Raw genomic sequence first — 21,315 nt, forward strand, 5'->3', positions numbered from 1 at the left:
TGTTTGTGTTACTGTGTTCCGTGAAGTGGGACTATTGTCCTTTGTTCTTTCTCTTTGCTGTCTGATGCTAGAGAGAGACAGAGCCATGTTGCAGTGCTCCGTGTGTGTGTGTTTACAGTGGTACCTCAGGTTACATACGCTTCAGGTTACAGATGCTTCAGATTACAGACTCCACTAACCCAGAAATAGTACCTTGGGTTAAGAACTTTGCTTCAGGATGAGAACAGAAATCGTGCTCCGGCGGTGCAGCGGCAGCAGGAGGCCCCATTAGCTAAAGTGGTGCTTCAGGTTAAGAACAGTTTCAGGTTAAGAACAGACCTCCAGAACGAGTTAAATACTTAACCCGAGGTACCACTGTATATGTAAATAAAGTAGATTAGCCAAAATGCTGAGTTGCTGAGGTCTGTCATGCGAGCTGCAAAGACACTGCGGATCCCTAAGTGTGCCGGTGTCTGTTGGCATCGATCGCTATGATGTTTGGGCAGAAGAAAGCTTTTGAAGCTCTCAAATGATTGACCAGGAGGGAGGGAACCTGCCAGTCGGGCATGTGTCTCTGCCAGGGTCCTACTCAAGTGTAGGACAAGCTCCTGACATTTTGATCCTTCCACATGTTCTTTGTCAGAACATGAGAAGAGCCTGCTGGATCAGGCCAGTGGCCCATCTGGTCCAGCCTCCTGGTCTCACAGTAGCCAACCAGATGCCTGTGTGAAGCCATCAACCAGGACCCAATCACAAGAGTCCTCTTCCCCCTCCTGTGGTTCCCAGCAACTGCTACTAAGAAGCATTCGTGCCTCCTTTATATCCCTTTCATTTCTCTTGCGTTGGTTGGGGAGGGGAGAGAGAAGCACACACACACACAAACCTTGGTGCTCTCCAGCTTAAAAACACAGCAAGCTACTGGAGGAGGCACAGATTGCTCTGCCCTCCCCTTGGCAGCTCCCCTGCTGGCTGCAAAGAAAGAAATGCCCCTCACATTGCAACCAGCATGGAAACACAGCGGGGCTGCCAGAGCAAAGGCTGATTTCTTGGTCCCTCCTCCTTTTTGCAGCTCACTCTGCTTCTCGGCTGGCCTGAGATGAAGAGAATACACACACACACACACCCAGGACTTCCCCCTGCAGCCAGAGGGGGCACGGAGCCACGTTATAATAATAATAATAATAATAATTTATTATTTATACCCCGCCCATCTGGCTGGGTTTCCCCAGCCACTCTGGGCGGCTTCCAACAAAGTATTAAAATACAGTGGTCTGTGAAACATTAAAAGCTTCCCTAAACAGGGCTGCCTTCAGATGTCTTCTAAAAGTCTGGTAGTTGTTGTTCTCTTTGACATCTGGTGGGAGGGTGTTCCACAGGGCGGGTGCCACTACCGAGAAGGCCCTCTGCCTGGTTCTCTGTAACTTCGCTTCTCGCAGTGAGGGAACCTCCAGAAGGCCCTCAGTGCTGGAGCTCAGTTTCTGGGCAGAACGATGGGGGTGGAGATGCTCCTTCAGATATAAGTTTCTGATTGTGGTATCAGTTGGCCTTCTCCTAAGGCAGGACTGGACAACCTGCTTCTGGCCTGATTTTATGCAACCTTCAGACTCCTTTTATACAGTGTGAGGGGGACATGGAAGCCTGGAGGGGTGGGAGAAGGGAAGTGGGGAAATTGGGAAGGGATGCAAAATGTATGGTGGAATGGAAAGAGGAGGGTAGAATAGCCATCTTCAACTGATCATTTCAGGCCTCTGGTAAAAGATATCCCTCCCCTAGCAAGGGGGAGGGGGAAGAAAGGTGTGACAGAGAGACTGAGAAGGGGGGGCAGGAAGGGGGGGAGAAGAGAGACCATGCCCGCTTGTGGTTCTAGACCTGCCACCCACTGACCTTGGCCCTGTCCACTTCCAGCATTCAGCCCTTGATAGATGCTGGAGGAAAGCAAATACATTTCCTTCTCCTGAACTTCTAGTTAATGCATGTGTTAGTTTAAACAAGCGAGGGCACTGTTTGTGTAGTAATCTTTTTAATATATATCTTTTTAATTAGTTTTCCAATATACCCTCAATAATGGCCAAATTATAATTCCCAAATTATTCAAGTATCAAAATGCCAATCAACTTCCAATTAATACATTTTAGTTAAAGTAGCTCCCCGCATGGTGGTTCAGGTGCATTTCCGATCTTATATCACTCCATTCCATAATCTTAATTAATGTCAGTTACATTTCAGTTATAATAATAATTCCTTAGTCAACAGCTACAAAACTAATGATTTCCATTCGTGATGTTACAATATATATATTTCTAAAGCTTCAAGTGAGGAACTCAAACTATTATCTTTATTCTGCCCTACGTGTGAAAACTGTTATGTCCATGGAGATTCCTTCTGTCCATATGTGGTGTTGTCTCTTTCACTTCCCAGTTGTTGTGTTCTCCCATCATGGCTTGGGGCAGAACTGAATCTCAAAGTTTCTCAGAGGTCTTATCTCTCCGTTCCCTGCTTCAGTGTCTCAGAACAGGCAATAGTCTGCTAGAAACCGTTCTGTTTCACTAATAAAACATGTCACAGATCTTCGCCATTTTTCCCTCAGCCTAGGAAAAGGTGCACAGTTTTCAAATGCACTTACATTTTAATACTCCTTTCCAACTCCCAGAATCTCTGCAGCATTCTTATCACAGCCCCCTAATTCTTTTCCTTCCAGCAAGAGATTTATGTCCCAATTAAACCTTATATTAGATTATATTCCGTCAACAGCACACAAAAATCTTGGTCTCTTTTTCCTTGTCTGTTGTTTTTAAACGGAGCTGAGGGGAATTACTCTGTCTTTCCAACATAGTCATACTTGAGCTTCCCCTCCCCCTCCTTTCTTCATTTCAGATCACACACAGTTTCCATTTTTGCTTGTTAATATCAATATTACTCTAATGTCCCTTCCTCGCTTGTAAATATCTTATATTCTGGAGGGAGTTGCCGAATCATAAATATATAAAAGAAGCTTAGAATAAACAAACCGTGGGCTTCCCTCTCCCCAAACAACTCTCATGCCAAAGAAAATCTTATCTCAATTCAAACCTTTTATCCATGTAGCTGGTATATTCTGCAGTATGTTGTTAAAACCCTTTTCCATCATGCACTGGTACTTTAAAGCCAATTAAAGATCCAATTAAATGAAGAACCTCTGCTTCTAAATGGTGGCGTAGGAGGGGTTTTGCCAGAGGAAGTGCTTTTGCACTCAGCACCTCCCTGCCTCCCACATTCCATTCCATGCTGGAGCAAGAACCAGGTACCGAGACAAACTGTGAGTGAAGCCCATTCCTCCCATCCCTGGGGGGAATTTGCAAGGATGATTTACCCTCTGACAACCTTGTTTTTCATTTGCTGATGATCCCCCGCTGTCGCGGGCGCTGCCTCCATTAAGGTAGGCAGGACCGGAAGCCCTGGTGTGTAGTAATCTAGCCAGCACATATCTGTAAGTTAACTATGCTTAAGTTAACCCCACCTCTAAAAAGTTGAGCCATTTTGTTTGCTGTTCTCTCCAGACTAGATTCGTGCTATTTTCTCTCTCCGCTCATCCTGTAAATAGTTCCTGCATGAATAAAGCCTTTGAACTCCATGAACCATAAGTGATTGTTCCAATCCAATTCACCCAAGCTGCAAGGTCTATCAATAGATTACTACCAGTACCCCAATGCAATGCAGTCCTTGACAGTAAAACAGGTGTGTACCCCACCCCCACCATATCCTAAAGTCAATGTTTATTTCCCCTTGGCTTGGCCATTCATGCCCCAGACCTTTACAGTGCCATATTCTAGCTTGAGTGGGGCTACAGATAAGCACAGCTGAAACCGCTTCAGCTTTTGCTTCCATACATTCACAACACTTTCTACAGGACCCCCTTTCATTTCTAGACATTTCACTCACTACTAAGAGGCCTGCAGGATCTCTCCCAAGTATCTGGGGGAAAACAGTGTGGCTGGATGCATGCTGCATACAGCCTAAGCACTTGTCTGATCAGCCAGAATACGTTTCGGAACAAAGAGGTGTATTATATAAGCAGCTTATTGCATTTCTCATCGTTCCCACTCACATATGGAAATTACTCACAGAGTCATGACATACACATTTACTGTACTGTAATTACAAGTCTGGCAATTTGCTCGGTAAGAAAAATTAGCACACCAGTGGTAATTTGGCCGAAGTGGATTCTTTTCATTCTGTATATGTCATCATTTTATTCTCCTTTTTTCTTTTGAATGGGGCTCTCCCACGCACACATGCGCAATCGCCCTTCCTTGCACGCGTCATCTTGGGATTATCTTCTTGACTCTTGCTGTGGTTTTTGTGCTGAAGGTTTAAACAGAAACATTCATAAGGAGATTATTTCTCCCTGCAGGTTGCTTAAACGAGCAAGTTTCTCTCCGTGGGAATCCTTCCATCCTGCAACCTAGCATGTTGTGCTAAATCAGAGGTAGCCAACGTGGAACCCTCTTCTGCCTGTTTCAGGACTACAACTCCCACAAAGCCCAGTTCATTGGCAATGTAGGCTGGGGCTGATAGGAATGGGGTTCAACAATCACAATGGCTACCCTTGCGCTAAATGCACAGCATTCAACTATTTCTGTTTCCTTGCCTCTTTAACTATAGTCGCAGGACCCCCACAGATTTAAAATGCACAAGGAAGGCTGAACCCTTTGCTCCCCAGGTGTAATCGTTATAACATTGTGTCTCCACCCCGCCGAGTGTTGCATTTAGCTTTGTAGAGGAGAGTTCCCATTGGTGTCAACAGAAGTGTATTTTTCCAAGCCTCATTGCTGCTCAGGGGGCCTGTCTTTATCATCTTGGAAGGGGGGGGTGTTTAACCCTCCTCACCCTTGGGTTGCGATCCCAGTAAAAACCACCCTCATTGGGGCATACATGACTCTGCCCTTTCCATATTATCCTACAACATCCCGTGAGATGGATTGGGCAGAGGGTGGATGTCTGTCCCAAGATCATCAGTGAACTTCATGGATGAAGAGGGGATTTTAATCTGCATCTCCATAGTTCTCGAATGACACTCTAACCACTACACCACACTGCCTCTACTTGCTGGTAGTCACAAGAACTGCTATATGTGCAGGCTGATAGCTACCTCCCCCTTTTACTGCAGGATTGTTATTTAGAGATGGGGGAGAAATTTAATTCCGTTCACATTTCAAGGTGAACTTGCCTGATTTTAAACTTACCCGATTTGCACTTTCGAAAATACTATGTGAACTGAAAACCCTTTCAAATATTTGCACTCAGGTGAATTTTGCAATGCAGTTCTCTAGCCAAGTAACGTGTACAACAATGCATATAACTAAAAAGTATGCCTATATTAGTGAAGATAACATACAAATATCCATTATACCAGGGAAATTGTTTTGTGTAATGTGCATATATTAGGGGAAATCACATACAAAAATGTGTGTACTAGGGGAAACTCACACTAAATGCTGTTGAACTTTCATAAGGCTATGAAAACAAATAAATAATAAACTGGTGTGAAAATGTAGAGAACCAAACTCAAGATTCAAAGAATGACAGATTCGACCCTACGGGTATTAAGGAGTCTGTTACTGGCAGCCTAGTTGTATTTTTCAAACCTCCTGCATCCTCCTATGCCTGACAGGCCTCTGATGACACTCAGTTGTCTGCTGTTTGCGCAAACTGCAAATGTCAATATTCTCATCTACTTATTAACCAGGAACACACCTCCTCCACCTACTGCTAGACTGCGCTGCGCAGCAGTTTAGCAGAAGTCACCCAGGCAAATCAAAAAGGTAAGCCCGAGAGGGTTGTCTGGGTCCCGTTCTGTTGATCTTGCCAACATAACAGCCAGCAAACAGATTTGGTGTTGCGTTGACAGGAGGGTTTTCCATGGGGAGAAAAGCTACTCCTAACCAGGTCTACACAGAAGTAAGTCCATTGCTCAGCTGGAGAAGTGCATTGCAGCATTTGGATAAGGGCCAATTTCAGATAGCTGTGTTTTGGTTTGCATACTGTTTCAGAAAATGTGAAGACCTTTATGGAAACTGGATCAAATTTCTGCTCCATCCCTAGTCTTAAGCCTCTCATCTAGTTTCTCCATAACCTTAGGATTTATTCATCTTAGGATGCCTATGCACCACCATCACAGTTAAAACTTATTTTTTTCCCCAGTTTGTCTGCTCTCCCTCCACTGTTGGAGGCAGTGTACGTCTGAATAGCAGCTGCTGGGAGCCACAAGGTGGCGAGAGAGAGCTCTTGTGCTCAGGTCCTTACCACAAGAATCCCGTTGGCCACTGTGAGACATGCATGTTGGACTAGATGGGCACCTGGCCTGATCCAGAAGGACTTTTCTTGTGTTCCTATGCCTCACAGATACAGCTTGAGTGTGAGGAATCTCCAGGTTCAGATGTGTGCAAAGAATGCAGACACCAGGCTAAAACTGAATTCAGTAATTCAAAACAGTGGTACCTCGGGTTACAGACGCTTCAGGTTACAGACTCTGCTAACCCAGAAATAGTACCTTGGGTTAAGAACTTTGCTTCAGGGTGAGAACAGAAATCGTGCTCTGGTGGCACAGCAGCAGTGGGAGGCCCCATTAGCTAAAGTGGTGCTTCAGGTTAAGAACAGTTTCAGGTTAAGAACGGACCTCCAGAACGAATTCTTAAACCGAGGTACCACTGTACATTTAAAAATGGTTGGAACTGTAACGATGACGATTCTGCTATTGCTGAGATTTCGACATGATCTGCCTTCATTGTCATTTTCTGCACTCTTTTTTTCCTTTCCCAGGCTTGAAATATACCAAAGCCGAGAGGTTTTCGCCACAAGATTCCTATAAGAATGGCCTCTGAAGGATGTCGGATTTATGAAGGTAGGTCTCTTGGGGGGGGAGTTTTAGCTCATGGGCGGTAGAGCAGATACTTTGCATTCAGAAGGGCTCAAATTCAATCCCTGGCATTTTCTTAAAAGGGTCAAGTGATGGCAAAGAGCTCTCTCTGCTGTCAGTCAGAGCAGGTAATACTCGGCTGGACAGGCAAATAGACTGACATGGTGTATAGAAGCTTCCTACGTTTGTCTTTCTGCTGGGGTTCTGATTATTTTCTTTGCCTAGACTGGGAGGGTGTGAATGTTCACAACCTTCTGGGGCCAGAGAGATTGAGTCGCCCCACCCTGTCACACTGATCCTGTTTGACTCATGTCAAAGGCAGCAGGGTTTCACAAACATTCCTCTGTTGCAAACAAGCCATTTGTGCAGAGAGCATGAGGAAGTGTCAGTTATTAGTAGTACAAGTGGGCACTGCAATGAAATGTTGCAGTGTGATGTTCTCCTGATCAGAAGTGCAGCTACAGAATGAAGGGGCCTGTCAGTTTTGATTCCCTCATTTTCTCCATTTTCCAGTCTCCTCATTTCTGCAGAAATATGTGATTCTTTTCTTTTTTTAAAAAAAATATTCATGAAATTTCACCAGCTTTTTATTGTGAATTTCTCCTAATAAACATATTTTTGTATGCAGTTGTGACTAATGTACACATTATGTTTTTACATCTGTGGGAGTGTCTGGGTCAACCCAGTCAGATGGGCAAGGTACAGATACAGTGGTGCCCCGCAAGACGAATGCCTCGCAAGACGGAAAACTCGCTAGACGAAAGAGTTTTCCATTTTGGAGGTGCTTCGCAAAACGAATTTCCTATGGGCTTGCTTCGCAAGACGACAATGCCTTGTGAGTTCCTGCTGGTTTTTTTCCTCCCCCCCCCCTTTTTCTAAGCCGCTAAGCCACTTATCAGCTGATCCGATCAGCAGATAAGCCGCTAAAAGCCGCTAATAGCGCTAATAGCGCTAATCCGCTAATCCGTCAATGGGCTTGCTTCGCAAGACGAAAAAACCGCTAGACGAAGAGAATCACAGAACGGATTCTTTTCGTCTTGCGAGGCACCACTGTATAAGGATGATTATTATTACAAGCAATTTTTCCCAATGTAAATAATTTTGTGTGTGTGTGATTGTGATGGCCTGGGATTCCGATTCGGAGGATGAAACAGAGGAATCCCAGCCTGCACAAGAGTCCCCGCCTCCAGGGCCGGCTGAACTGGGGCAAGGCCTAGATGCTGAAGAACCTGCACCTGTGGTAGTGCATCAGGAGCTGGCCCCAGGTGAAACCCTTCTGGCCCCAGAGAGGCTTGACGACTCAGTGGCCACAGGTGAGCCTCCTCCAGGGCCCAGTAACCCTTCGGCCTCTCCTGATCTGCAGAGGCTTAGGGCAGAGAGGCGAAGGGAACTGGTTGCCCCCAGGAGGAGTGCTCGCCTTAAGGCCAGAGGAGGCGGGGCTCCTGGGGGCCGGGGCCGCCCCTGGCCTTAGAAGAGGATAAAAGCCCAGTCAGCCCGGCCCCAGGTTGCGGGAGCAACGTCGTTGTTGGCTTCGGACCTTCCTGTTCCTGACTATCCAGTACTCCTGTTCCCTGCTCGGCTTCCTGTTCCTGACTATCCAGTACTCCTGTTCCCTGCTCGGCCTCCTGTTCCCGACCATCCGGTGTTCCTGCTCCCTGCACAGCCTCTTGTTCCAGCGTTCCTGTTCCCCGCCCGGCTCTCTGCCTCGGACCTCGCCCCTCTTCGTGTGGACTCTGCTACACCCAAGGAACCTTACCCCCGGGACCAGCACAGTTTGCTCCCGCCACACCCGCACTCCCCCTTCGTAGGGGTGCGTTCGGGAAGAGCCAGAGGTCATGGCTGAACAGGCGGCTGCACTGGTGGCTTTGGCCCAGAAGAACCAGGCCTTGACTCACACCGTGCAGCAGCTCAGTGACGCGGTTGTGGCACTTCAGCAACGCTTGGAAGCCCTACCGGCTCCTGGGGCCGACGCCCCGGCTCCGGGCAAGTACCCAGTGGCTTTGCCTGAGAAGTTTGATGGAGCCCCGGCCAGCTTTCCCATGTTCCTGGCCCAGGCCAAGCTGTATATCCAGGGGCGAGCCCGGAACTTTCCTGACGACCGCACCAAGGTGCACTTTTTGATTAGTTTGTTAAAGGACCAGGCGGCCAAGTGGGCGTTGCCACTACTCAGGCAGGACTCCCCCTTGCTGGCAGACTATACGGGGTTTTGCAATCGTTTGGAGGCCGCGTTCGGCAACCCCCAGAAAGGGAGTCAAGCCAACCGGGCGATTCGGCGTTTGAAACAGGGCAAGTCCACGGTGGCCGCATATACCACGGAGTTTCGGCTGTTGGCACAGGACTTGACCTGGAATGACTCGGCACTGCGGGACCAGTATCTTGAAGGGCTTTCGGACGAGGTACTGGACCAGTTGGCCACAATGGAACGCCCCACCACGCTGGACACCCTCATTCAACGGAGCCTACAAATAGACGACCGGTTGGAGGATCGCCGTCAGGCCCGGGGTCGCCAACACTTCCAGTTCACGGCACCAGCTTTTTCCGGCAGCCCCACAGTCACAACTGATTTAATGGAGGAGCCTATGCAGCTCGGGGCAGTGCGGCCACGCCTTTCCCCCGCAGAGAAGGCGCGGCGTCGGGAGGGAAATCTCTGTCTTTACTGTGGCGGAAGTGGACACTTCGCTCGGTCCTGCCCTGAGAAACGCCAGCCGCAGGGAAACCGCCAACCCCAGTAGCTGATGGCCCTAGCTACCGGGGGTCCCAAACCGTACAGAATGGGCCCGCACCAATGGACTTGCAACATCTTATGGTTTCGGTACGTTTATACCCTCCAGGGGGGCCCTGGATCCTCACCCATGCTTTGGTAGATTCAGGGGCAACCCGCTCCTATATGGACGCTGCTTTTGCCACCCATCATCAGGTGCCACTTCGGAACAAGCCAGTACCGATCCAGGTGGAAGCGATTGACGGACGACTTCTGCGTTCAGGTGCTGTTACTCAGGAGACCCAGCCCCTGGTCCTGTGTCTCCAGCAGCACCGGGAGTTGCGGACTTTGGACATTGCCTCTATGCCCCGCTTCCCCCTGGTGCTCGGGATGGACTGGCTGGAAGCCCACAACGTTCAGATTGACTGGGTCAAACGGACCGTGCACTTCCCAGACCCATGTTCCCATGCTCAATCCGGAACGCTGGCGGCCGCGCCCTCAGAGGAGGCAGCACCCACGCTCCCAGCCGTGTACCAGGACTACCAGGACGTGTTCGAGGAACGGGGGGCAGACCAGCTGCCGCCGCATCGGCCTTTCGACTGCGGCATAGACCTCCAACCCGGAGCGCCTTTACCAGTGAGTCGCTTATATTCCCTAACAGAGCCAGAGCGCGAGGCTTTGCAGGACTTCTTGCGCAAGAACCTGGAGCGTGGGTTCATTAGGCCTTCCACCTCGCCTACCGCGGCACCAGTGCTTTTCGTTAAGAAGAAATGTGGGGCACTCCGCCCTTGCCATGATTACCGAGCCCTGAACAAAATTACCGTCCCAGACCGGTACCCCTTACCCCTTATCTCGGAGCTGCTAGAGCGGGTGCAAGGGGCACAGGTGTTCACCAAGCTGGACCTCCGAGGGGCCTACAACTTGATTCGGATCCGAGCCGGGGATGAGTGGAAGACAGCGTTTGGGACCCGGTACGGGCAGTTCGAATATTTGGTTATGCCTTTCGGTTTGTGCAACGCGCCTGCTGTGTTCCAACGCTACATCAACCACGTGTTTCAGGACTTGTTAGACAAGTACGTGGTGGTGTATTTGGATGACATTCTGATTTACTCCCGTGACCCGGCTCACCATGAGGGACATGTCCGGACCGTGCTGCAGCGCTTGCGTGAGCACCGTTTGTACGCAAAGCTCAGCAAGTGCGAGTTCCATCAGCGGACTGTGGACTTCCTTGGTCACCGGCTCTCTCCAGATGGGGTGCAAATGGACCCGGGGAAGGTGACAGCGGTTCGAGAATGGGCGGCACCCCGGAACCGCAAGGACCTACAGCGTTTCCTGGGGTTCGCCAATTACTACCGGACCTTCATCGCTGATTATGCTCATCGCACCACCCCGTTGACCCGGCTACTGCGCCCAAAGACGCCGTTTTCCTGGGACAAGGAGGCAGAGGAGGCGTTTCAGGGGTTGAAGGCCTGTTTCCAGAGGGCACCAATCTTACAACATCCTGACCCCTCTCGACCCTTTGTGGTGGAGACCGACGCCTCCAGTACGGCTCTCGGTGCCGTCTTGTCTCAACAGATTGGGCCTGAAGCGCCACTCTTACCCTGTGCCTTCTATTCCCGCCAGCTCCTACCAGCGGAGCGTAACTATACTGTGTGGGAGCGGGAACTACTGGCCATCAAGGTAGCCTTTGAGGTCTGGCGCCACCATCTTGAGGCGGCACGACATCCGGTGGAGGTGAGAACCGACCACCGGAACCTGGAGTACCTCCAGACCACCCGCAAGCTGAACCAAAGACAGATCCGGTGGGCGTTGTTCTTTTCCCGGTTCCAGTTCCGGATCCACTACATCCCTAGCTCTCAGAATCAGAAGGCGGATGCCCTGTCCCGGAAACCTGAAGACAACGCAGACACGGTACAGCAAGCAGAACCCACCACGATCCTACCTCCGGCTGCATTCCTGGCCACCCAGGAGGCGCAGCCACTGCAGGTTCGGGTGCGGGAACAGCAGCGGGTCGACGCTTGGGCCCAGGATCGGCTCCGGGAGCTGGCTGAAGGGTCCAGCCCACAGTATCCGGGGCTGGTCCTGCATCAGGGCCTTCTGCTGCATCACGGTCGTCTGTACATCCCGCCAGGGCCACTACGGCTGGAGGTTCTCCGGATGGCCCATGATGCCCCAGCAGCGGGGCACTTTGGACGGTATCGGACCACCCATCTGGTCAGTCGTGAGTTTTGGTGGCCCCGCCTGAAGGCTGACGTGGCTCGCTACGTTGCTGGTTGTGATGTCTGCCGGCGCGCCAAGGGACCTACCGGGCGACCCCCCGGCCTACTTCAGCCATTGCCAGTTCCACCGCGCCCTTGGCACACGGTTTCATTGGACTTTATAGTGGACTTACCCTCGTCTCGTGGCTGTACCTGCCTTCTGGTTTTCTCCGACCATTTCACCAAGATGGTGCACTGCGCTCCCTGTCCATCTGTACCCACAGCCAAGGAAACTGCTCAGCTGTACCTTCAGCATGTCTTCCGCTTGCATGGCCTACCTGAGCGCGTGGTGTCCGACCGGGGCGTTCAGTTCACATCCCGGTTCTGGCAAGCATTACACCAGACCCTCGGGACAGAGGTCTGCCTCTCGTCAGCCTACCACCCACAGACCGATGGCCAGATGGAACGGGCGAACGCGGTGCTGGAGCAGTACCTCCGGTGTTACTGCAGCTACCAGCAGGATGGGTCGACCACCTGGCATTGGCAGAGTTCGCCTATAACAACGCGGTGAATGCGTCCACCCTGCAGACCCCGTTCCAGGCCAGTTATGGTTATCATCCACGGCTGTTTCCAGAGGTGCTGCCGGCGTCCGCGGTCCCGGCGGTGACGGAGTGGCTTCAAGAGCTCCAGTCCCAGCAACAGCTTTTGGTGGAGCAACTGCACCAGGCCAAGGAAGCGTACAAAGCCCAGGCCGACCGCCACCGCCAGGTGGGGCCGGAACTTCGCGTCGGTGACCTGGTTTGGCTCTCCACTCGCCACCTCCACCCCTCTCGACCTTCGCGGAAGTTGGACGCCCGCTTCACCGGCCCGTTCCCTATCGTAGACCAAGTCTCTCCTGTGGCATTTCGTCTCCGGTTACCCACAACCCTGAAGGTTCACCCGGTCTTCCACAGGTCCCTTTTGAGTCCGGTGGCCCCACCCGACGAGTTCCACCCGAACCGTCCCCGACCGCAGCCAGTGTTGGTTCGGGGAGAGCCTGAGTACGAGGTGGAACGCATCCTGGACTCCCGATACCACAGGGGAAAGCTGCAGTATCTCATTGACTGGAAGGGGTACGGACCGGAGGACCGTTCCTGGGAACCAGCGGCCAATGTCCACGCACCTGCCTGCCTCCGAGAGTTCCATGCGACATACCCCGGCAAGCCGGGTCCGGACCCTCGGTTGAGGGGGGGGCCTGGGAGGGGGGATGGTGTGATGGCCTGGGATTCCGATTCGGAGGATGAAACAGAGGAATCCCAGCCTGCACAAGAGTCCCCGCCTCCAGGGCCGGCTGAACTGGGGCAAGGCCTAGATGCTGAAGAACCTGCACCTGTGGTAGTGCATCAGGAGCTGGCCCCAGGTGAAACCCTTCTGGCCCCAGAGAGGCTTGACGACTCAGTGGCCACAGGTGAGCCTCCTCCAGGGCCCAGTAACCCTTCGGCCTCTCCTGATCTGCAGAGGCTTAGGGCAGAGAGGCGAAGGGAACTGGTTGCCCCCAGGAGGAGTGCTCGCCTTAAGGCCAGAGGAGGCGGGGCTCCTGGGGGCCGGGACCGCCCCTGGCCTTAGAAGAGGATAAAAGCCCAGTCAGCCCGGCCCCAGGTTGCGGGAGCAACGTCGTTGTTGGCTTCGGACCTTCCTGTTCCTGACTATCCAGTACTCCTGTTCCCTGCTCGGCTTCCTGTTCCTGACTATCCAGTACTCCTGTTCCCTGCTCGGCCTCCTGTTCCCGACCATCCGGTGTTCCTGCTCCCTGCACAGCCTCTTGTTCCAGCGTTCCTGTTCCCCGCCCGGCTCTCTGCCTCGGACCTCGCCCCTCTTCGTGTGGACTCTGCTACACCCAAGGAACCTTACCCCCGGGACCAGCACAGTGATTTTCACTAATACATTAACTTCCATGCAGACTTTCTCCCAATATATGCATGTCTGTAAGCACTGTTTGGCTGGAGAACAGCTCCGCAAAATTCAGAGAAAAGCAAATTTTGTAGGATGGCTGTGTTTTGATTCCCATATTGCTTCTGGAAGAGTGAATTAGGTAGGTTTGCCTTTAAATGCAAACTGAATCAAAGTTATCCCCCATCTCTAATTGCAGCTGGCTAGTCCTACCCTCTCTCAGGAAAAGGCCTTGCTGTTCTCCCACACCTTTCAGTTCGATTCTATTGGGGGCTTCAGTCTTTGCACCAAACTTCCCCTTGCTGTGCTTCATGTGGATTTGGAACGGTTTCAGCCACTGTTTTCTGCTGATTTTATTTGTGTGCTTTTTTTGCAGAGCCTTTTGTTCTGTGATTAATTTTTAATTATTTTTATCGTATAGTTCCTCCTAGACTTTGTAAGTTGCAATGTGGTTGTGATGACCCTCGGCATAACGAGGGCTTTGGCTATTCTCTTTTGTCCTCATTTAGAATATGCTGAGTGCAACAACCACACCATGGGAAGCGTAGAAATTTGGCCGGACAGACTAGATTATGCAGAGCTGCAAAGTCTCCTTGATGAAGGTGAAGACTGCAAGGAGAACGTGGCTGAACTTGAGAGGTAACCCATCAATAGCATATAAGCTTGCCACTCTCAGCATTGTTCGGTGTGTTAATCATCGTCCATGATTGCAAAAGCATTTAACAGGGGTGTTTTTCCTTGAAAAAGCATTTAGCAGATTTAACTACACAAGCAGATAACACCACATGGCTACTCCCAGTCATAAAGTGAAAAGAAACTGTTAACGTCATTAGGCAGCAAACAATCAGAGTAATAAAAACGTCTACTTTACAGACCTCGTCAGCAGCTACTCTGGGTAGGGAGACACTTAGAAAATAGCATGAAATGGAGGCAAACATCTCCACCCTTCACTGTGTGTCCTATTTCACAGTCATCCATCAGAATGGCTGTCAGATGGCAGTCCTCTGTCTGACAAAGATGCAAGTTCCTTATTCGTTGTTGTGTATATTGCTCCTGTGCTGGAGTCTCTTGGCAACTGTTATACTGCCATATGATCTGGCACATTCGTGTACATGACTAGGCCAGGGATGGGAAACCTGGGGCCCTCCAGGCAGCGTCAGACTACAGCACTTGTCATCCTTAACTGTTGGTCATGCTGGTTGATGGGAGCTGGAGGTGAACCACTGGAGGGCCCCACGTTCCTCATCCATGGTGCAATGAATTCGAAATGTGGGCAGCAAGGGGAAATGACTACAGCAGTGGCAGGACAAGGATGCTAGATAAACTGCTGACATGCAGACATTGGCAGTACATCCTAGAAGAATTCAGTGAAGGGCGGATTGGCAGGTTTGGCTCAGAGGCTCAGTCCAGATGAAGCCTATTTGAGGGTCTTATCTGAAGTTGCATGCTCAGCCTTGGTCATTATTGGGCTTTGGTCTATATGGGATGTTTCTGTGCATGTGACTCATTTTGTTGTGGAATCCTGGCCTACTTCATTCATTCAGTTAATTCGCCACTTCTTTCAGTTTGGTCCAAATTAACTCAAAAGGGAACTCAACAAAAAGCTGCCCAGCTGGGCTTCGGAGAGTGGCGTTTAATTCTCCGTGGTATCCAGGGCCTAGCAAGCTACTTTTAGGTTCCTGTTCTTTACCTTCTGATGGCTTCCTCCCATTTGGGTCTTGAACCACTTTCCTATCCCCACTTTAGAGAGGATTACAGGATTAATTTCAGCTCAATTAATCTCTTAAGAACCAAGTGCTTACACAAATACGTGCAGAGCAAGGAGGTGGAATAACTCAGAAGGAGTGTGGCATTTTAAAATATTTTTATTTTATTTTTAAGTTACAACAATCCTTACACTATTTGGTTATACACTATTTCAGGAAGACCGGAAGCATCAAAATGCCTGCTTTGGGGGGACTGCCTATTCTGCAGCATAGCAAAGCATTTCTTCATGTATTCCACGAATGTCGTCAGCTAAGTGACTTTGACATTCCTTTGAACAGATAGCAGTGGCAGTTTGCTGGTGATTAACTATTCTGCCAGGCATATAACTCCCTGCTAATATCCCAGAAGGCACTCTGTTTACTCTTGGAAGTGCCCTGGGACATCCAAACTTAGCTGTATATTTTGATAAGTGTGCTCCACCTGCACAATCTCTCCCAGTAACAAAACAAGTTGGGAGAGGGGACAGATTGTCTTAGCAGTCTTTGCAGAAAGGGACAGTTGAGTAGGATAACACTGGTGTCTAAAAGAAGGCATAACAACAGCAATTACTGTTATTTTTAAGCATCCTATGTGAAGACATGTTTACAAACGTACTGCCTACAATGACTGTGTGGGGGAGGAAATAAAATATACATTAAATGTTGCAATTAAGTTAATTGTAAACTCTGATCTTATGTGGGGGGACCTTTAGATGACAGTGGCTTCTACCTGCATTGGAAGGAGAGTGGACTTGATTACCTTTCAAAGTTCCTTCCAACTCTTCGATGCTACTATGAAACGTGGAAGCCATCCCTCCTGCAAGTGGGAGCCCTCTGGAGCCTAAGCTGTTGAGTGGGGCTTTAGAGGTCTGCCCCAAAGTCCTGCCCTAACAGCAACACTGGGGACATCCAAAGCTCTTAGTGCTGCCACAGCAGCCAAATTGTCTTGCGCTAGAGTCCAGTTAACATGGCCACCCCATCTGAATGATTCAAAATGAGCCACATGTGCCAGCATTCAATCTCTTCCAGAATACATATTGGAAAGCTAGTGTGGTGTAGTGGTTAGATTGTGGCACGAGGACTGGAGGGATCCAAAATCAGGTGCTTGCTTAGCCACAAAACTAATGAACAACCTTGAGCCAGGCTTAATCTCTCAGGTTACCATACTGTACAGCAGGGGTCGGCAAACTTTTTCAGCAGGAGGCTGATCCACTGTCCCTTAGAACTTGTGGGGGGCCGGACTATAATTTTTTTTTGGGGGGGGGATGAAAAAATTCCTATGTACACTATGCACACCAGGCAGGCCCCACAAATAACCCACAGATGCATTTTAAAAGGACACATTCCACACAAGAGCACCAGACAGCCTAGGCAGTATTGTAGATGATAAAAATTAAAATTAAAAAAATTTCTTACCTGCACTGATTATAGTCATTGTTTGGATGGGCGGTCTTCACCTGGGTTTGGTGCTGCGTTGCAGCCTGCTGGGCCTCCTGCTGCCAGCACCTCTTCCACGCTTCGGGGTGGGATGGGGGCCCTCCCACCAGCAGCAGAGGCCAGATTGTTGCCACGCAGCCAGCGGGGAGAGTTCCAGACTGCCCACAGGAGCGCAGCAGCAGCAGTGGCAGACAGAGGAGCGGCATGAAAGGGCTGGCTGGCTCCAGAGAGGCGCTGCTCAAAATGGCACTCAGCCAGCTCAGCCCAGCCCCCTTCCTCCTCTATGCAGGGTGGGGAGAAGCCGGAAGGAGGGAGGGAGGAGGCGCGTGAGAGGGAGGGGGGAATGGTGGTGCCGAAAAAATTTAAAGAACAGAATCCCCACACTGGACTGTCCGCGGGCTGGATTCTGAGGGCAATTGGGCCGGATCCGGCCCGCAGACCGTAGTTTGACAGCCCCTGCTTTACAGGGTTGTAATGAGAATAAAATTGTGTGCGAGTGCACCGTGTATAAGAGTCTAAGATGGCCTGCTGGATCAGGCCAAGGGACATCTATCTGATAGTCCAGCATCCTGTTCTCACAGTGGCCATGTGGCCCTATGGGAAGTCTGCAAGCAGGATCCAAGCACAATAGCACTCTCCCCCCTGGGGTTCCCAGCAGCTGCTATTCAGAAGCCTACTGCCAGGTACATGTCACCTTGGCCACCTTGTGAGAAAAGCAGAACACATGGCAATAGAATAAGTAGCAATAAATATTTACCCATAAGGAAAATGTCACGCAGACACACATACCTGCAAAGGAGAGTGGATGAGAAAATGGGATATTTTGATTCCCCTGCTAAGAGCCCCATTGAAGACACCGAGAATGTTCTGTGGTTCAGGGGAAACCCCAGTGAAGATGGGGAAATTGGAACTGCTCTGCTTGGAGGGAAGAGCTTAGTGGATGCCCTGCCCTCCTTTTAAGAGGAAAGATACACTGAAATATTTTGTTGCAGGTCCCACCTAGAATAGGGACGCGGGGTGGCGCTGTGGGTTAAACCACTGAGCCTAGGACTTGCCGATCAGAAGGTCGGCGGTTCGAATCCCCACGACAGGGTGAGCTTCCGTTGCTCGATCCCTGCTCCCTGCACGTCAAAGTGCAAGTAGATAAATAGATACCACTCTGGCGGGAAGGTAAACGGCGTTTCCGTGCGCTGCTCTGGTTCGCCAGAAGCAGCTTTGTCATGCTGGCCACATAACCTGGAAACTGTATACCGGCTCCCTCAGCCAGTAAAGCAAGATGAGCGCCACAACCCCAGAGTTGGTCACGACTGGACCTCATGGTCAGGGGCCCCTTTACCTTTACCCACCTAGAATACTTCTAAATTCACATAGTAGCACACAGGTTCCTTCCTTCCTTCCTTCCTTCCTTCCTTCCTTCCTTCCTTCCTTCCTTCCTTCCTTCCTTCCTTCCTCCTTCTCTCTCCACACACACACACACACACCACCTACCCCCACCAGTGTTTCCTCAGATGCATCCATGTTTTCCAAACAAGTTTGTGTGTCACTCAGGGCAGACTACTGCTTTAGAAAATATATAAAAGTCTATATTGTATTATATTCCCACATATGAGAGAAAACCCCATTTTTTGTAGGACTGCCCTGAAAGAGCATTTCCCAGAAAAGAAATGGTCGAGTAGTTTTTAGAGTTCTTCATGTTTCCATGAGGTCATTACATTCCTATCCTTCTTGCAAGGAAAGCTTTGCTATGGAGACATCAGGCTTTTTGTGGAAAAACAAAAACAAAAAACAGCAGGTGCTTGCAATATGCATTTTTATGATTGCAGCTGTTCTCCAGAGTAATGAACGCTTACCTTACTAAAGAAGTTAAACACAACCATTTCTTGCACTGCCTTTCTTGTATAATCTCAGCCACATTTGCAAAGTTCCAGCAAACACGCCTTGGTGGGTGAGGGGGGGGGATTATGACCCTAGATAGACTTCAGTTTTGCCTTCAGTAATTCAACAAAGCCTCACAAATCTGTGTGGGGATGTTCATAAATTATTATGGAGTGAGCATCTCTCTTTTCAAAAGAGCGGCAGCTGGAAAAAGAACCATCAATTGTTCCTGAGGCTTTAAAAGAGAGAAAAGCTTAATTTTACAAGCAATTACCCTTCACTTGATGAAGCACATGTGTAATTTATACTTGGATTCTCATAGAAAGCGACCATCAGAAATGACATTTATTTAGCTATTTGTAACTACTTTTCTATGGCCGAGCAGTAGCAGAGCTTGATATTTTTCATTGGCATCAGATTTGCGACTCTGACATTCCTTTTATTTGACAGTGGTCATCATCTTACTCTTGCAAGCAGAATGGGGCATCCACACTCAGCTGTGTGTATTTTGATAGGGCTTGCCTGGGTCTATAATCAATTCAAAAAACAAAAATGATGCAATGAGGTGTGGAGTTGTCCACCTGATCTGGAGCTCTTGCAAAACAAACCCACTTCCCCAAAAATCAGACTTCTGTGATATGGAAAGTGATCGGAAAAGGCACCGGAAAGTGTGGGATAACCCTTGCTTTGATGCATAATGTAATGTCCCTACAAACAAATCCAAACAAATGCTCATTAAATGGGCAGCAGCATCGAATCTCTGCAAACAAATCAGACTGAATGCTCATTAAGCAGGCCATTCAGAAGTGACTCCAGACAGACTTGTGCAAAAGCAGCCCTCCAAAAAATAAAAAGGGGTATGTGTGTGTTTAAAATGTGTTATTTTAATTTTTGACAGAATGGAAGAAGATGTGCCTTGGGAAGAAAGAGACAGTGAATATTTTGCCCGATTTCTGAATGAATTCCCTACCCACAGAGAAGAGATTGAAAAGTGTATCAGATGCCTTTGGGAAATGGCCGATGACATTGACCAGACCCATAAGAAGTGTACTATTGCCAGCATTGCTGCCAACTCTACCAGTGCCTCCTCTGGCCTCTTGACCATCTTGGGACTCACCTTGGCCCCCATCACAGCAGGTGGGAGCTTGATCTTGACAGCCACTGGGATCGGTTTAGGGGCAGTGGCAACAGCGACTGGCCTTTCTGCCACCTTATATGAGAGCGTGAATAATTCACAGGAAAGGAAAAAAGCTCACAAACTGGTGAGTGAATGTGAGAAAAGTCTAAGAAAGGCAATGCATCCTGATTTCTGCTTTGGATCGCCCCCAAATAGTGGGGCTGTGGGGGAAAACATGAAACAACTTGTCTCCAATGTTGCCGGTCAAGTTCCTGACCTGTATAAGGCTGTGAAGGGAATCAGAATGAATGTAAAGGCATTGAAGCAAGTCCGAGCCAATCCTAGCTTGAAGGATTTAGCAAAGCGAGTCACTGCTGCAGGTAGCAGATCCCGGGGTACAATCCGAGGGGCCAAGCATGCCAGAAAGGTATTTGCGGGAACCACCCTTGCCATGAGCAAAGGGGCCAGGCTGCTGAGTGCTGCGTCAACTGGGGTGTTTCTCCTCTTCGATGCCTATGGCATTGTTCAGGATGCTAAACATTTGACTGAGGGAGCCAAGGCAGAAACGGCCACAGAGATAAGAAAGAAAGCTAGCAAACTGGAAGAAGAACTTCGTCATATTGACAGGCTCTATGAGGAAATGAAAGGCCTTGTGTGCGAATCAGAGTGAGCAAAGAAACAGACGACATGTGCATGAACTACACAATTCTGTATTTGGTCGTGGTAAATATGTGGAATCGTTTCTGACTTGCAGCTATCTAATTCACATTTCTTCAAGAAACTCTGGCCCAATACAGATGCCCATTTGGCCATGTGTCGACATTTTCTACCATAGATCTGCATGGTTGCCTGAATTAATGAAAGCATGTTTTGTGTGTGATTGTGTGTTTACCCTGCTGTCGATTCTAGTTTGGGGGCCTTATGAGGCGGCAAGTCTTGCCCACTTTAACCACTCGGTAAGCTGGTCGTCTATATTAGTAACTCATGGCTGGTGACATTGACAGCCCCTCCAGGTGCTGTTTTTATTGTGCATTCATGATGATTTGTGCTCATGATGGTATTGGGAGAGTTTTACATGATCCCACTGTTTGTGCCTGCAAAAATGGGGGGGGGGGGGACATATTGCTTCATTCCCAATTGGTGTATGTCCCATATTGCTGCAATCCTGTAACTTATCATACCACAAATATTCCAGGGTTTGTTTTGCTTGTTTGTTCTGCTTTTGCTACATTGTGACACAAGATTCCACACACACACACCCCGATGGCAATAATGCAGTAACATTGGGGAGGCATCACAACTAATAAAATGGAATGATAGATGGATGGACCCACCAATACATACACATACCAACCAATAATGCATTATTACTGCATCAATGGCATGTTGCAGAACATACCCTTAAAAAGAAGAAGTGTGAAGTGGCATTGAGTAAGGAA

General features: G+C 49.4%; 1 protein-coding gene across 4 annotated transcripts in view; it reads left to right on the top strand.

Annotated features, from left to right (window-relative positions):
• LOC310687288 (apolipoprotein L3-like) overlaps positions 1 to 20,756 on the top strand; it is a 31,521-nt gene extending 10,765 nt beyond the window's left edge. The window contains exons 1-4 of one of the 4 annotated variants that reach the window (XM_083462237.1): positions 5,703 to 5,780; positions 6,778 to 6,859; positions 14,212 to 14,341; positions 19,658 to 20,756. In XM_083462237.1, the coding sequence (XP_083318363.1) occupies positions 6,829 to 6,859; positions 14,212 to 14,341; positions 19,658 to 20,546 (1,050 nt within the window). In that variant the 5' untranslated portion in view covers positions 5,703 to 5,780; positions 6,778 to 6,828 and the 3' untranslated portion in view covers positions 20,547 to 20,756. Of the gene's footprint in view, positions 1 to 5,702; positions 5,781 to 6,777; positions 7,585 to 7,933; positions 7,992 to 13,680; positions 14,342 to 19,657 lie in introns of those variants that run through there. The other 3 variants (XM_083462235.1, XM_083462236.1, XM_083462238.1) reach the window with 3 other exon arrangements.
• Positions 20,757 to 21,315: the final 559 nt, after the last annotated feature.

Source organism: Podarcis liolepis, assembly GCF_965112155.1.
Source record: "Podarcis liolepis genome assembly, chromosome: 10".
Taxonomy (NCBI): Eukaryota; Metazoa; Chordata; class Lepidosauria; order Squamata; family Lacertidae; genus Podarcis; species Podarcis liolepis.